This window comes from Neolamprologus multifasciatus, chromosome 9 (assembly GCF_963576455.1).
Source record: "Neolamprologus multifasciatus chromosome 9, fNeoMul1.2, whole genome shotgun sequence".
Lineage (NCBI taxonomy): Eukaryota > Metazoa > Chordata > Actinopteri > Cichliformes > Cichlidae > Neolamprologus > Neolamprologus multifasciatus.
In genome coordinates this window covers 27,584,542-27,602,254 of record NC_140447.1, presented here as the reverse complement: position 1 = coordinate 27,602,254, position 17,713 = coordinate 27,584,542, and the positions used below count along the sequence as shown (strand labels likewise).

The following is a 17,713-nucleotide window of genomic DNA, read 5'->3' as shown; positions in this document are numbered from 1 at the left end:
AAATAGCTTGTTGTATGTATTTATCATTTATTGGGGCTGAGAAAATATACTTTAATGGCAAAAAACTATTTTGTGATGGGTTACAACCAATAATTATAATCATTAATTTGATTAACCAACTGTTTGGTTGGGTTGAACGCTCCATGCTGTGTCACAGAGAGCCCAAATTACCACCATTACATTTGCTGTTAAACCAAAAGTCACAATGAGACTGGAACTCTCAAACAGACAAAACACACTCATTGCAACCAAGAGCATTCTGAATGTCCAACGCCTTGAATCCAATCTACTGCAGCAGCAGAACCTGGTCTTACCCTGCTCGTTCATTATGCCTTATAAAAGTCTGCATTTAAAGGCAAGTGTTGTAGGAAGAGGAAGCATCCATCAGTCTTTCACACATGATAGCTGATTGTTCTGTACAATCAGAACAATCACATATATGTATTGAAAGGGCAGAAAGGAGCAATACCAACCAACAACATAATTTCTATTGGTTTGTTTAGCTTCCTCGGATGGACATCACAATCACATGTGGTCCTGACTGAATTATCTAAGTGATGCTTGCTAAAAACTTCATTATTACTTTACTATTTTCAGCAATCCTGCATATGACAATATTTTGCAAAAGGTAAAGCTCAAAACGATACAATAAATCGAGTAACATTGGATGGACATTTTTATTGTATTATTTCATTACACTATTTAAAGCAATTACCCTTTGTACCGATAATTAGCTCATAATTACCAGATATGAAAAAGCATAATTGCAGAAATGTAAGCGCTATTCTGCCTCCCACAAACCAATTAATGCACGAATCCCAGGAAGTGACTGTCTTTTTTTTTTGTCCTTAAAGTTTACCCAACTGCATCACCAGTGATATTCGTGACTCGGTGTCATCTCATGAGACAGCAGCTTGTACTACAGCATCTTGATGAATGCTGGATATTGATTAGACATATCAAAGCGGTCACAGGCAAAAGCTTTTCAGCCTGTTTATCACGAGGACTGACGTAGATTGATATAACAGGACATTTTGTAAGCAAGTTTAGAAAGTTTGTTATTTACCAAGTAGGTTCTCAAGTGCATGTAGAGCTCGGGGTGATCTATAATTACCTACTTAATACCATAAATATATAATAAATACTGAAATGTGGTCTTGGGAAAAGGGAGAAGAAAATGAGTTAAGAAAAAGAGGACATGCCAGTGATAACACTGGTTGCTCAGTCCGCCAGTTTGGGCCACTTGAATGAAAGTTTGTACATTTAACTCTAAAGTCTTTGTTTATCTCCTGACATTTGTGGGTTCATGAACTATATCAACAGGGATCAAGGCTGATAAAGTAAAGTTACGTAAAAAATAGTTTCATATAACTCTGTGCAGAAACTCAGGTGTGTTAATACAATGCCACAATATTCACACGAATGGATGTCTTAGCAAATATATCCCAAGACCACAGTGTGCAATGCTCAAAGAAAGGGCAAGAGGAGCTACATGTCTTCGCTACTGTTAAATGTTAGCATTCGTAACAGTACAGTTAGAAAAAGTCTGGACATTTCATGATTGCAGAGTCCTGTGAAAACGTTCTTTTTCTCAAGCCTCTGTGTTCTGTGTATTATTTAGATTAAATATATATTTTATTTTTACATGTGTAAAATGAAAGCTTGCCAAATTGCAAAGGACCTGAACTGAATATTTTTGCCCAAATGTTCTATGCAATGAAACATCTGAGGGACTGAAGCTGCTGCATTTTCCTAACGTCCAATTTTTCTGGGTGAACATCCTCTGAACGAACAGCTGTCTAAATAAACTGAGAAAATCTGAAACTGCAACATTTGTTCCCCATGATTGTGTGAACAGGGAGATAAATAAAAGGCTTTTGTGGTATTTTAACAGATGAACAAAACCTTATTGATTTCTCTATTAGTCATTGTTAAGGGAACAGAAAACTTGTGCAAAACAGTAGTAGTTAAGTACAGTTGCAGTTAGAATAATGTTGAATACTGCTTAATTTTGTTCGATAAATTGGGAAATTTTACTTTTTATATTCAAACTTGAAAGAATGGATTTAATTACCATTCATTTCCTGCAAAAAGCTCTACGTATCACAATTTGTTCTTCATGAGATTATATGCTGTGTACTTTAAAAAAAATAATATTACAAAAGACTGAAATTCAATCGTAAAAATGTACTTTTCCCTGAACAATACTCTGTCCAGGTTGTGTTCTGAAGGGATTTTTTTTCTTAGCACATTAAGTTCAGTTATTTATGGAGTTGTTGCGAAACTTATTTAGCTTTGAATGAGCAGACCTTGAGAGATGATAAATGTGCTAACAATATCGACTTTATGAGAAAAAAAGAAACCCTTGACACAACTTTGTTTTCCCATGTAGAGGCGAATATTTCAGAATGTATGGAAAGGAATGAAATACATATTTAGCTTATTACTCATACATGCACTGAGATGCACTCTGTTTTTAAGTAATTACTTATTATTACTCTGATACCTTATTCAGAATGATAGTGACTAACTAGCACAGCGAAGCATTTAGAAAATAAATGTGACTCTTGATAGACAAATTTCCAACACACACATCCGGCCAATCACACATCAGGAAGATGGCCACAAGCAACCACATGCTCAGTAACTACGTAAGGCAGCAGAAACTCAAGAAGGAAGAGGAGTGAGAGACCATCATGGAAGGACAGACCACTGCACGATATGTCCATCGAGGCTGGGGTCTATCTCACCAGACAACACCCTCAGTGCAGGCTGTGTAAAGATACCCCTGAGACAATCCAGCACATAACAGCAGGGTGAAAGATGCAAGCAGGCAGGACATACTGGTGGTCGAGAATGACCGAGCTAAGATCCTTTGGGACTTCCAGATACAGACAGACAAACTGGTGGTGGCTAACAAACCAGACATAGTAGAGAAGATGGCCGTAGGATAGACGTAGTTATACTGGATGAAGCAACATCAGGAAGAAGGAACATAAGAATCTGGAGAAGGGCTCAGAGAAGAGCTTGAAAAGAATATGTCGAGGGTGAAGGTTACAGTGGTGCCAGTAGTAATCTGAACACTCGGTGCAGTGAAGCCCAAGCTAGGGGAGTGACTCCAGCAGATCCCAGGAACAATATCTGAGATTGCTGTCCAGAAGAGTGCAGTCCTAGGAACAGTAAAGATACTGCACAGCTTGAAGGATAAACTGCTCGCTGGGGTGAGAGGGAAAGGTATATCAGAGCAAAAGTGGATGCAACAAGGATGGTTGGAGCTCAGAGCAGACCACAGCAACCTCTTTGACCAGGATCCAGTAACCATCTGTCATGAACTTGCTGTGTGAAGGCAGATGAGGCAAAACTCACGGAGACAGGGGCTGAACTCAAAATCACTGCTTTATTGCAGGCCTTACAAAGAAACAGAACTAAACTGGCAAAACTAAACTAAGGACCGAGGGAACACAGAAAGGCACACAGGTTCGGGGAGGAGACATTGACGACGCGATACTGAACTGAGCGAGACATGCACATAAATACACCGAGGGTTAGCGAGCACACAGGGAACACAGCTGACACAGATAATCATAACGAGACACGGCAGGGGTAAACACAACACTGACGGGAGACTGTCAAAGTAAAACAGGAAGTACACAGAGGTGCAGACAGGAGGAGAGAGAGAGCACGGGGAGAGCACGGGGAGAGCACAGGCATAGCGGGCTGGGGAAACATGGAATAAAACACAAGGAGGGGAGACGAGGGCTCACAGATACACAGAGGGGTACACAGGGGGGTAAAAGTCACAAGGAGAAATCAAATAAGCTACAACTTAACAGAGCAACCCAGGAACCATGGCCTAAATAAAGAACAAAATACAAAAATACACGAAAACTAAGAATCCTGGGCCAACATGGCCCAGGATCATGACACCATCACTGTGGCAAACGTCCAAGAAAAAGTTTTAATATGAAGAGTTGTACAGCACCAGGCCCTGACCTGATTCACACCTACTGGGTAAAGAAGCTAGGGGTATTTCATGAGTGTCTGGCAGCATAAATGAACCACCTGTTCCTGGATGAGATGCACCCAGAATGCCTAACTAGAGGCCGGACAGTCCTGCTCCCCAAGGATCCCCAGAAGGTCCCATTTGACTACCGACCAATAACCTGCCTCCGAGTTAAGACCAGACTGACCAACCTGTGACGCGCCAAGACTGACTCCAAAAAAGCCTATGACTACATGCCTTACACATGGATATTAAAATGCCTACAACTGTGCAAAATCAGCAGGACCCCAAGAGCCTTGATCAGGAATTTGGTGGGAATGTGGTGAACAACACTAGAAGCCAATTTTCAGCCAATAGCACAAGTCACCATGGAGTGTGGGATTTACCAAGGAGATGCTGGTTACGGTTACCAACTATGAAATGGAGCAATTCTTTGCCACCTCCTCTACATGGATGACATCAACCTGTATACCAGGAGTGAACAAGACACTGATTCACACAATTAGGATCTATAGCAACAACATTGGAATGCCATTCGGACTGGTCCCGAACTCGCCCAGTTTGGTGGTCACCATCAAAACGTGATTTTCTAAGGACACACACAGAAAAAAACAAAAACACACAACAACCCTTTCTTATTGGTGAAAAATGTATCATGTCAATCAATCGAAAAATAACGTGGCAACACTTGACATTTGGCTGTTTAGGAAGCGATATCGAAAGCGAGTTTTGAGACAAGAAATTTGTGACATTTAGCATGTTTGGTGTGTAGTTAGTGTGTTGTGTTGTCTTGAGTAGTGTGGTCGTTTGTATCAAAACAATAAGGGCACTACTAAATGTCACGTTAATTCTTCCTTCCACTTAGTGTACAGTCTCAGGGTGCTGTCCAAGAATGGCAAGGAGCTTTCTTGTCTGGATGTCACTGGCTTCTGTCTCCTCCTTTGGCCAGCTTAGGCCCTCTAAGGCTCTGGATGTTGTGGGGCTGTACTAGTTAATGCACCCCTGCAAACACATGGAAATGTGTGTTGTGTGTGTGGGTTTGTTAATTAAAGTATATTGAGTTACGATAGTGGCGGACCAGAGAATGTGTTCCATCTCCAAGGTATATCCCACGGTACTGTGGAGAGTTCATCTATCTGTCAAACCTTGGAGGAACAGCTTTTTGGCCTGACAGAGGAACTCTGAACTAAAGATTTTATCTTCTCAAAGATATTTAAGGCTGTGTGGGAGTTTGGCAAACCAGTCTACATTTGTTTTTTGTAGCTGGAGAAGACATGATTCAGGAGTTCAGTGATTCAGGAGTATGGAGCCACTCTAGCCAGTTCTTGTGAGCTATTCAGTGACCGTATAACCACATGTGCAGTTTGGTTCATGCAGCCAGCAATAAGTAAGACTCAGCATTTTTTTTTTCAAACATTTTTATTTTATTTTTATTTTTAAACTTCTTTTATGTTTCGATTTTACTTTAGGTTTGCTCTTCAGTTGTGTGTTGTTTATGCTGGATGTCGGTTCTCGTTGGCTCTTGGACTTTGTGTTTTTGGTCTGTGAATGTCAGGATCTGACGGCGCCCTGACCGGTCGACCTGCCAGTGTGTATATTTGTGTGCGTGTGTCTCTCCTATCGCCCTGTCTTCCCCTCCGGCTCCGCTGTCATGTCTTAGGGGGTAACCTAGCAACAGGCTACCTCCGACCCGGAAGTGCTGTCGCCCGGAGCTGCCGCACCTGCAGTCAATCCACCAGCTGCTGCCAATCAACTACCATCTTCAGCAGGGCTACTTAATGGTGTGGCTGAGCGACAGACAGCGCTGGAGTATTGCACTAAGCCTGGTAGTGTTTTCGAGCTGCTAGCGTACTGTCTGATCTACCTACTCATTTTGCTGTCGTGGGTGTGTTTACCCAGGGATTGACGGAGGAATCACGGACACAAAGGAAGCACTTGGAGGAGAGACGGGCACTCACTACCACGCACGGGCTTACACGGAAGGAAGGACGCACTAACACCATTGTTGCACATTTGAACTGTTGTCACCTTGCTGCACTGTAAATAAATGAGCTCTTTAACAACCGTGACAGTGAAAAGTGCTAGATAAATAAAGATTGCATGCTTTCCACCTAAAGTTGATAATTCATAGTGTTTAATGTTTTCATTATTATATGAAAACCGATACTGTTGAATTCGATTTCACTGAAATGTTTTAACATCCCCTGAGATTCGAAAACACTGTGAAAGTCTTCTCATGTGTTGCATTGGGTCTGATTCATTTTAAAATCTACATTCATGCGTCAGCCCAAACTTTGCTCCTCCTCCCACTTTATCAGCAAGCGGATAGGACAGAAGGCAGGAGAGTAAGGGGTTGGTGTGTATGTGTGTGTGTGTTCAATATAATAGTAGCGAGTGAGACCACAGTAGCTTGCAAAGTGAAGATCTGCCTGCAGTTGTGCAGCGAGCTGCTGCTCTCTGCCTCTCATGTTCCCGCTCACTGTTGATTAGACACGTTTGCTTCTGTAGCTGCTTTCTGCTTCACGTATCTGCCTTACATCTTCTTACTTTAACTTCTCGCTACACTGTTTCCCTCCAGAGTGGAAAGATGAGAGGAGAGCTGTGGGACTGTGTTTTGTTGAGAACAATAACTGCAGCAAACCTTTGAAGAAAATCGCCTCTTGGAACGCCAGAAGGGTGGAAAAGGGAAGAAGGAGCACTGGCTAAGAGTTTTTTTAATTCTTTTTTTTCTTCTTTTCGGGGGCGCAGACGTTGTCCTCCAGATAATGAGGATGATCCAAAGCCACACACACTGAGACTTTAAAACGGACAAACTAGCTGGACACTTAACAACGGAGAAATAACCCAAGGAGAAGGGAATTTAAAAGAAGCCATTATGAATGCCACAGAATACCAAGGACTGATCCAAGGCTACCACAACAGAAGCCAAACCTCAGGCAATTTGCCATTTAACAAAGACTTATCAGGAGAGGAAAAAGACTCATCTTCTGGATGTTATGAGCAGCTGCTTATTTCCACTGAGGTTTTCCTGACTCTGGGCATCATCAGTTTGCTGGAGAACATCCTGGTTGTTGCTGCTATAATCAAAAACAAGAACCTTCATTCACCTATGTACTTTTTCATCTGTAGCCTTGCAGTTGCTGACATGCTCGTCAGTGTCTCTAATGCCTCAGAGACTATTGTTATAGCACTCATCAATGGAGGCAGCCTGACCATTCCTGTCACACTGATTAAAAGCATGGACAATGTGTTTGACTCTATGATCTGTAGCTCTCTGTTGGCATCCATCTGCAGTTTGCTAGCAATCGCCATCGACCGCTATATCACCATCTTCTATGCCCTGCGATACCACAACATTGTCACCCTGCGTCGTGCAATGCTGGTCATCAGCAGCATCTGGACGTGCTGCACCATTTCCGGCATCCTGTTCATCATCTACTCGGAAAGCACCACTGTACTCATCTGCCTCATCACCATGTTCTTCACCATGCTGGTGCTCATGGCATCCCTCTATGTCCACATGTTCCTGTTGGCTCGCCTGCACATGAAGCGGATCGCAGCCCTACCGGGCAACGCTCCCATCCAGCAGCGTGCCAACATGAAGGGGGCCATCACTCTCACCATTCTCCTTGGGGTATTTGTGGTATGCTGGGCGCCCTTTTTCCTCCACCTCATCCTTATGATCAGCTGCCCCAGGAACCCCTACTGCACCTGCTTCATGTCCCATTTCAACATGTACCTCATCCTCATCATGTGCAACTCTGTCATTGACCCCATCATCTATGCTTTTCGCAGCCAAGAGATGAGAAAAACCTTCAAAGAGATTTTCTGCTGCTCGCATGCTCTGCTGTATGTGTGAGCTGCCTGTAAAGCGTCCGCTGTGAACCCACAGCCTGCAATTGAAATCGAAACCTGGCCAACGTGGACTCTGAGAGTATGATATCTCACATGTTGCCCGTAAATGATTTATTTGGGCACCCATCTTTGGTTTCAGGTTGCTGAAGAGGTAGGTTTACAAACATCTTGTAATATAGCACATTGCTCTTCAGACAAGTGCTAATTTGTTTTGTAGTGAATGCCATTCATAAGTGCAATTTCAAGTTTGAAGTGACCAGCAATTGCAGATTGCTTCTCTTTCTCACTCGGAAAATATTTTCTACTTACCTTCTGCGGTCAAGAGAGCTAACATATTGCTTATTGTTATTAACTTTGTATGTGCAGGATTATGACACTGAAGTATTGTGGTAGTATAGAACATAAATGCCACAGTAAATTAATTATATATGGCACATCTAACAGAGTATATACAGACTACCTCCAGGTTTGGGAGTGCCATTCTACTCAAAACAATTACAGTGCATATATATATATATATATATATATATATATATGCATAAAAGTCCTCAAACCTCAGTACATTTCTTTCTCATGCACTCCATGGAACTGTGTCTACATCTGGACTGTTTTATGAGTTTTTCTCCAAGTTATAAACTACAAATTTGCTAAAGTGGCAAAACAATCAATGCTGAAATAGAAAACAGGCTAAAACAGCTTGTTTCAAAAAAGTTAATGAGGTGTTGCACAAGAATTTCTGAGCCATTCGTAGAGGATAAGAGCACTCAAACAAGATTGTTCTGGAAATGAGAAGAATACCAGCAACAAATACCACACCTCCGTGCTTTGTTCACCTGCTGATTCTCATGTCAAGAACCTTTTTTAATGCTTGCGCACAAGAATTTGTCGATGATCATCTAAATTTTGGATGGCATGGCTGTAAAATATATATAAAAAGGTCAGTGTATTTCTCAGGCATAATAGCATTTCTTGTTATGACTGCGTTCCTGTATTTGATGCAGGGCAACAATCACAAATGAGTAGAAAGCTGCTTTAACTTGTTGTTATTAATGATTTCCTCTGAGCAAAAAGCCAAAAAAAAAGAGCCTCAATGTGGAAACGATGAAATTCCACTTATAAAATGTGCTGATTTTAAATCAAAGCTCCTTGACTTTGTGGCTTGTGTAGATATTTCTGTGAATTTGCACATGTAGGTTGTTCTCTCACTTTCAGCATGTACATGTGACTATAAAAAGCTATTTTCATCATATTTATGTAATGAAACAGACTAAACTGAATGTATTTTTATGTATGTGTTGTGTAACTTGTTGCTGCCTTAAATATGTTGCACTGTGACAAAAAAGAGCAACTGTATCCTCTGTGACAGTATTTCACAAACAGATTTACTATGTAAGTGAATGCTATTTTAAATATTGCCTTATGTATTTGTGTCTTTTTAAACTTGAAGCTGATTTATATGCACATGAAAAAAGAAGAAAAAAAACGTAAAAGCAGCCGTGTAATTTTCTGGCCAAAGCTTCGCCTGGAATTTGATTCATGCGTGCCAATGAAGGTGTTTGCTTGACCACTGTGTGAATCACTGCTGCAGAGGAGCTTCAATAAATCATAATGCCACCTCAGCCACAAGTCTCTTTATCAGCATTTCTCTGCAGTGCAGACTTTAACCTCTACGCAAAGATGAGGTAATTAACTTTTTCTTGAAAAAACAACTTAAATGAAGAGGAAAGACATTTACAAACGCATTTATTTCAGGCCCACATACACCCGTCGTCTCTGCAAGAAGCAGAGAGGTTGCACAGTCAAGAAGCAAAAGTTGGTGTGCAACAGAAGTTCCCACAGGGTTGTTTTCTCGATTATCTTGAATAATTTAAACCGAGGTAAACAAAACCTTTATAACTCTGAAAAATAACTCTTCTGTGATTCAGTTTGCAGCCTTGGGCCACATTCCAAACAGCTGCTGAATATTGCTTGGGGAGAATCAGTGTTACAAATGGATTTCATACCAGGTTTAATTAAATCATAACAGAGGTTTAGGACGGGCCTGATTAATTTATTTCAAAGAAAATATTCAATCTGCAAGATATCAGGGTTGTTCCCTGTGCTTTTATGAAGCACCGATAAGGAAACATCATTCGTCCAAAAGTTGCTAAAGGGATGAAAATGCAGGGAGGGGATGAATCTGTTTAATGCTTCTGAGAAACACATTGGTATTCCATATACATATCCGTATATATATATATATATATATATATATATATATATATATATGAACACATATATTCATATACATACATATGGGTGACGCATCATTTGCCTCTATTTTACATTTATGCCAGACCACCAGCCTCAGCATATCCTGGCAAATATTGATTTTGTGTATGTGTGTGTGGGGGGGAGGTTTAGAAAAAGCATATTTTTCACAGTGGGTGTGCTATCCCAACGTTAAGTAATGCATATGGATCATTGTCGTCACAAATCCAATACCATGGACACACAGAGATGTTGATTTTTTTAGAGCACGTGTTAAAAAAACATAAAAAGCACATAAATTTAAAAACAGTTCTCTATGTCTTGTGTTACAATTTTGTGTGTCTAAACAACATTCAGATATAAAAACAGCACTGAGATTCATAGCATAATTCTCATATAAGTAGATTATTTAAATGTCACTCTTTTACTTTTACTCTTTTACTATTAATATCTTCTTTTAATAACTTCTTTATTGCACTTAGCACATGTGACTCATTAGATCACAACAGGCTGTTACATGAAGTTGGAATAAAGTAGCAGAAAATAGCTCATCTCTCTCCTCTTCACTCTCACATACTGGTGTTTCGTTTTTTACTCGTGAGGATTGGACTCAAGGACTGGCCATTTTGCAGTTAATGTCTTCCTGTTGGTGCTGATTTCCAACTTCAGCTAGAGTGGTTTGTAAGTGACTTACAAGTTTCCAGGGTAGGAATGAGAACCTCAAAATCCGAGGCCATAAGGGAAATTGACAGCTTCAGATTGGGAATGAAATGTCCCAAGAGGAGGTTTGAGTATCTTGTCATGTTCAGGTGTGGAGCAGCAGATTGAAAGACAGATTGATGCAGCATCTGCGCTGAAAACAATGGTGTACCAGTCTGTTGAGGTGAAAAGACATCTAAGCCCAAAGGATTTACTAATCACTGTTCCTGCCCTCACCTGTGGATACAAGCAGTGAGTACTAATTGAAAAAACAAGTTCATGAATATAATTATCAGATATTAGAGTTAGATGAGGAGCTCAGATTGGTGCTGACTATCTAAAAGACCCAGCGTAATTGGAACTGAAGTGTTTACACCGCCTGCAGCTGACTAACAAACTATAACTATTAAAAGGTCACTGGAAGTACAGAGAATTAGATTCTGTTTGGGACGCTCCTCCTCCTGTGGTTTCTTCATGCTTAAGGAGCAGGCTGTCCTATTTTTTTTACCAACATTTCTATAGATGTTGAAAATCATGTACTTTTCTGTCATTTAATTGGTTAAATATTACTTAATTTCATTGGTTTAGCATGAGTGGTCATAGGGGAGGTCCTTCTCAAAAGGAAGTTTTCCAAAGCCTTCCAGCGGGAATCCTGTTGTGCCCCCGGGACTTATATTTGGCATTGCTGGTTTAGTCTCCCCCTCACGTATCTCACAGTGGTTTGGTCTCCTGCCTACCATTGCCAAGCTCATTTACTTTGCAAACTCTGAACAAAGGATATGTGAGACATTGGGATTTATTTCTACCACTCAGTAAAATTAAACATATTTACTGTTGTAACCAGATTATATTATATTAGCTCAGTTAACTCAGTATTAAATCTTGAATCGGCCATATTATTATGGGGCAGCGACATCTCTTAATACAATTTTATTAGCTGAAGGTCTCTGCACATTTAAATCAGCATGGCCCAATGAGTTTTTAACCACATTTCAAGAGCTTTTATTTCATTTTTCATTGTAACAGAAGTTCTGATTTCCAATCCTAAACCTCTCACCAACCCTTGCCATTTTAAGAATCATTGAAACATCCCTTCTCAATGACAGAATAACAGTAACTTTTAAACAGAACAGACAAAGAGCAGCAAGAAGATTACTGGATTGATGTTACAGATTTATGGGTAAGCAAAAAAACAGAACAGCAGGAAGAGCTGATAAGTGCAGACAGATATGAGAACACAGAGCTTCATTGATGACTTGCTTACAGCCTTCATAAAGATGTTTCTCCATTCAGCTTGACTTTAAGCAGCTCTTGAGATTAAGGACACCTGTTCTTACAATTTTAAGAAGAACACTTGTTTTTACAAAGTCGTTTGAGGCTAGATTGGAATTACCTTTGTTTTGTTCTGGATGAGCAAAATGAAGTTTCTGCTTTCCTTTTACTAAAAAATATATTTTGCATTTTGTCTTTCAGTGTTGCTATAATAAAAAAAACTCAAAGAAAAATTAAAAAACAGGGAAAAAAAGAATTTTTTAATACATTCTTCTTATTAAATAAAATAAGAAGCCGTTATTGTATTTTGGTGTCTTAAAATAGTTTACATGATGTGTATCCTCAGGCTTTGTGCATTGGAACATTCAGCAAAGACAGGAAGGGTTTTTACTTAAATTGTTAAGTGGTTGATTTATTCCATGTTGCGCAACAAGACAAAATTTTCCATCCGTGCATTTGGCCCTGAAAGACTTTAGTGCTCGTGACACAGGAAGAAAACAGATGGTTGACTGAAAAATGAACAGACTTCTCATTAAAGTTGGGCAAAGAGCAGCACTGTCCTCTGAGATATTGCTTCAGAAACACTGTAATATTTGTATGCAGGTAATTGTTGCTTCCAATGCTGTATATTTTTGGCTTGATCAGTGGCGTGTACAGCGGGTCTGCTTGGGGGAGGGGGGAAGCTAAAATAATAAAACTCAATCAAATATCAAATGTACGATTATGTTTTCATAGTGAAGCTCAGATATCCGAGTGTAAGTGAATGCAGCATCGGCTTCTGCACTATGAGCATGACGTTAGCAAAGGTAGGAGAGCCAAGCACTAAAGACGGTCGGCACCGCAGAAAACAATTTTTCGGCGAAAGAAAATGAGGAGAGAATAAACGTCCCTGTAAGTAATATTAAGTTTGTTGAGTTTAGTAAACTTCGGTGAAATTAAAATACCAATGAAAAATTAACACTTAAAGAATTATTGCAACCGTCGAATATTTCAGACAGTAGGCTACTGGGGGGAGCTAGCATAAGAGTTATGAGTTATAACATATAATCCAAGTCATAACATAGCTGTATGGAGCTGCAGATTTGGTTGCAGGTTAACATAGCTGGGCTGGCCATCGGGCGTAAAGGGCATTTGCCCGGTGGGCTAATGACTTTTTTTTTTTTTTTTTTTGTAATGGCATGAACAGTGAGAGGTGGTGGATTGGCCAGATGCTGTAAAAATAACTCAGTTGTTTGGTGGTGGCTATGGCAGAGCTTCCACAGAGGCCAGCGGTGGATGAGGGAAGGGGAAGCAGGAGGAGAGACCCGAGGCGGCCGCCGGTCCGAGTGTCAGGTGAACTGAACTTCAGGTAAGAAGTTATGACCTGCAGTCCATCTGGGTCAGATATAAACCAAGTTTAGGTGGAGTTTATTTTCGTTGTGCTGACTTTTTACAGTCCGTTACAGTAATTCGTATTGCGTACTAGCTAGCATGATGGAGTTTCTGTACAGCTGGGTGGGTGCTTTGATGTTACTGATAGTTAACTTTATTTTAGTCATAAGGTTAGTTAGTAGAGTTGCCAACGGCTCCTCAAAAATGGAATGGTCCCTCATTCAGAGAAACTATTACGTGTTTCGTATTGAGCTGAGAAGAGACTCAGTTTGTCCCGTACTTTCGCTATAATGAAAAAAAGACACAAAGCTGGAGTTATTCTGTGTCTTTACGCTGCAGCTGCCTCTTCTTCTCTCATTCTCTCCCCTCTCTCTCCTGTTCCTACTTCAATCATGAAACTGATCAATGATCAGCTTTTCTCTCTTGTTTATTTATCGCCCACTTTGCGCCAGAAAGAGGAAACCAGCAGACGTTGTGGTAAACAACAGCAGCACGTTTAAGCTTGATCAGCTGTTGTTAGAATTTATTTAATATTATTTACTATTTCTAGTATCAGCTGATGTTGGCTGGAGCCACAGCTGTAAAAGCTGCTGGTCATGATATCGGTTTGGATATGTGGTGAGAGGGAAACATGCAGATGAAACCAGGAGATGTCCTTACTGAATCATCAGAGCTGAACAGGTGATTGAGAAACAGGTTCTGAGAGACAAATAACACCAGGATCCTTTTCTAAGTAGCTGACAGCTGGTAACTGTGCAGGGGCGGGTCTAGCAAAGTTATGCCAGGGGGCCAGGTAGAGCATTAACAGGGAGAGGGGGGGGGACAAAGAAATACTTTTCTTTCTTATTCTCATTTAAAATATCTAGCTTTTATTAAATAATTATCTGAATCTTGCGAACAAAGTTTTTATCTGACAAAAAATGTATAGAAATCATACATATACCAAAAAGACATTGTACATCGCTGTCACAACAGCATTTGTTTTCATTCAAAGGCTTTATGGCTTTAATACCTGGTGGGCCGGTCTCTAGTCAAAATGCCCAATTTTTTTGTCCCAGTCCAGCCCTGCAGGTTAATACTGGCAGTGTCCCCATGCCAGCTGACTGTATTTCATCATCATTGCTTTCAGGTTTCATTCAAATGTTAGTCTTTTCATTTGTTTCCCCACTTTTTTCCTGTTTCAAAATCAAACACCAGTTTGTGAGAAGATTATCTTCTTTTTTTAATAGGCAGATAAAGTTTTGCATTGGCATCGGCTAAAAATGTTCGTATTTTAATATTCAAAAATGTTTTTGCCCAAAACATATGTGCACTACATGTCAGTAAAAATACTATGCAAATATTGCTGTCCTTGAATGCTGAATAAACACTGACAAGGCACTGATTGTATCTCTTGTACTTTATCAACGCAGTATCTAAAAACTTTGCACCGTAGTGGTTAAAATCTCATTCTAATAAGAGTTAAAAGCGCATTCAGTTATAGGGTTTATAGGGTTATTGAATTATGCTTAATGGTTGGTAGATTTATTTTTAACATTATCTGCCAATTACATCTGCCACCCTTCTCCAAATCTGTGCCCCTACCTGGCCCCCCCAACAAAAATTTTCTAGACACGCCACTGGGCTTGATGTTCCAGTCTGTTCTCATTCCCATGGCACCACAAATATGTACACAGCCTATGTTTGAGATCATTTTCCTAAGGCAGGTGTAACAGGTAAGCCTTCACAATGCTCTATGAAGGCACACAAATTGACTATTAGTCGATGTTTATATTGCTTTATGGGTTTTTTCCTATTCCCTCAGCAGTCTAACCAGAAATGCCCATCTACCTCTTCCTGGCCATCACCAACAAAAACACTGTCATACTGACAAGTGGAAACTTTACAAACCAGTGCTTTTACTTGAACTGCAATCTTTTCCTAAACTATCCAAACAGAGCAAAGCAAAGTGCAAGATACAATCTTCTCCAATGTGACAAAAACCACACTCTCCTGTGATTTATGCTTCTCCCATTTCTTTTTGGTGGACATTTTAGACGTCCTGTGCATATGTCTGAAAGAAAAACAGGCAAACAAATATAATCCAAGTAATAACAGAATGCTAAATATATAGACAACTATAAATCTGACCTCAGAATAGATAATTTTTTATTATCTCACATGTAAACATACAGAATCTCTGACATTTTCAGCATTTGGCAATTTTCCATTAGCCTTGCACCTTGAATGAGTTTCCCAACACAAACTGTTAATGCTATTTTCTTGTTTTGTAGCCGTGTAATTATAGTTATTGTGTGCTTGAATGCTTCCTGTGTAGACTCACCGAGGACTGTTGCTTTTGCTGCTGCTGGTATGCTAATGTAGTACTCACGCTTTGCTTTCTATGTAGACATAGCTTTGGACATTTGCCATCTAAGTGTCACAGCCAGGATACAAGAGATTAACCAGGGAGAACACTCAGGTGCTGTGTTCAAAAATGGCTGAATAACAATAGAAACAATGGGGTGTGCATATTTTAAATACTGATTTCAGCTTTTTAGATGGAAAAACAGTATTTCAAGGGAGAGACAGTTTAACGGATACAGACAAAATCAAGGACACTATTTGTCATAGAATCTGTGGCTAAAACCAAAGTTTCAGTTTATGAGTAGCATGTGATTTGTCTTTGAGGACGAACACATGAAAGTTGGCACAGAAAGCTGATTGTGAGAGCACACAAAGCCTTTACAGTTTCAGCTTGTAAAGCCTTCTGATGGGTTCTTTTACCTGCACCAACAATCTGCCTGTAAGCATCTGCTTTTCCTTTGATTTTAAATCAATCAGCCTAAAATGCTCCCACCTGCCTGGACTGCATGCTAGTCCTTTGTACTGTTGAGATCACACCTACAGTGATAAACACAGTTGTGGAGTTAAGCAGTTGTCATTTAATCCATAAATTCCCTGTGTTTTCATCAATTTGCATTCTATTATGTTCTAAAGAAACTTTTCAAAATTCACCAAACCTATTTCTCAGGTAGCTAGAGTAATGCTCCATTTCTCTGGTTAACCGTAGACTGCAGTGAGAAGCAGAGTCCAGGTTTCAGCTGTATTTTACGATGCTTGAGAGAGTAATTCACCCAGAGAGCATCACCGGTTGCCTCCCGTGCATCATGTACACACTCCATACTGTGAGTCAGCAGATAACGGCAGAATTTTCAGTGTAGATTTCTTTTTTACTGTTAAATCATTCTTCACATTTGATTACAAGTAGATAATACTCTTTTATTCCCATCCACCCCCTTCATTTTCTCCATCCGTGTGGCCTTTAGAACTGCTTCGCCTCAGGCTCTTAGTGGCTCTGTCAGTCCTTATCATCCAGGCCTCCTGGGGATTTGTGCACAGAGCTGCTTGCATCAAATTAGTCCATGTTGACTCTCCTCTTGCCATCACCAGTCACAGCAAATAATGCTGGAATTTATTTCCACATCAGGTTTCCTCTGTTAAGCTCAATTAATGCACTAAATTGAAGTGTTAAAAATGCGTGGCGTCCTTGAAAATGAAAACCGTAATTGTTCAACAGAAATAGAAAAAAATGATTTGTAATTCCTAATCCTACAAAAAAGAGTGGACAGTGAAATTAACATTCTATGACTGTAATCAGCCTTCCATACAAGGACCCACATCAGCTCAGAAAGTACAAAACACTCTCCAGTTAAAAAGAAAAGCATCATGTGATGATTACTCAGTGTATCCAGTATGTATTTATTTAAAATCTTATCTTCATGATTTTATATTGCGTAACTGCATTGATTCATCCCCCTGGTGCATCTGTGTGATAATGAGAGTGGGGAGCTAATAGATGGGAGTCGCCATAACAACACATAAGAAAAAACTGAGTGGCTTCATTTGTTCTTTTCCTCCATTTAAAACATGTGGAGGAAAATGTAACTAGGTCCTACATAGGTGCTCCTATGACCTCTTAAAACTGCCTTGATGATGAAAATGCTATAAATGAGACATATGTAAAAACACAGCTTTGTACTGTGAGTGTAGAGGAATACAAAAAGAGGAGGCGAATCTAACAAACCTTTATCTGTCTAGTCTGTTTCGATTTAAGGTGGCTGATTTGACAGCCAACAACGCTTTTGGCCAAGGCTGGACAAGATGAAAATCTGTCAGGTGCCTTTAATACTTCAATTCTAGTATTTGATGTGTAGATATTTTGACATATTTTGATACGGAGGGGAAAAAACAGACTATTGTGGTTTAACAAGGAGGTAGGCT

The 17,713-nt window shown here is 40.0% G+C and overlaps 1 protein-coding gene and 1 long non-coding RNA gene across 2 annotated transcripts in view; both read left to right on the top strand.

Annotated features, from left to right (window-relative positions):
• Window positions 1–4,889: 4,889 nt before the first annotated feature.
• mc4r (melanocortin 4 receptor) lies at window positions 4,890–9,094 on the top strand. Its single transcript, XM_085173352.1, has 2 exons — window positions 4,890–5,829; window positions 5,903–9,094. The coding sequence occupies exon 2, from the start codon at window positions 6,879–6,881 to the stop codon at window positions 7,860–7,862; it is 984 nt and encodes a 327-aa protein (XP_085029478.1). The 5' UTR covers window positions 4,890–5,829; window positions 5,903–6,878; the 3' UTR covers window positions 7,863–9,094.
• A 3,658-nt stretch (window positions 9,095–12,752) lies between these two features.
• Window positions 12,753–17,713, top strand: part of LOC146511699 (uncharacterized) — a 30,200-nt gene continuing 25,239 nt past the window's right edge. Inside the window, exons 1-2 of the long non-coding RNA XR_014876164.1 lie at window positions 12,753–12,970; window positions 13,333–17,713. The exon at window positions 13,333–17,713 is cut by the window's right edge and continues 25,239 nt beyond it. This is a non-coding gene — a long non-coding RNA (uncharacterized LOC146511699). The remainder of the gene's footprint in view (window positions 12,971–13,332) is intronic.

Bases quoted from the DNA above. Each gene is read 5' to 3' on its own strand.
- mc4r (XM_085173352.1), top strand. From the start codon at position 6,879: ATGAATGCCACAGAATACCAAGGACTGATCCAAGGCTACCACAACAGA.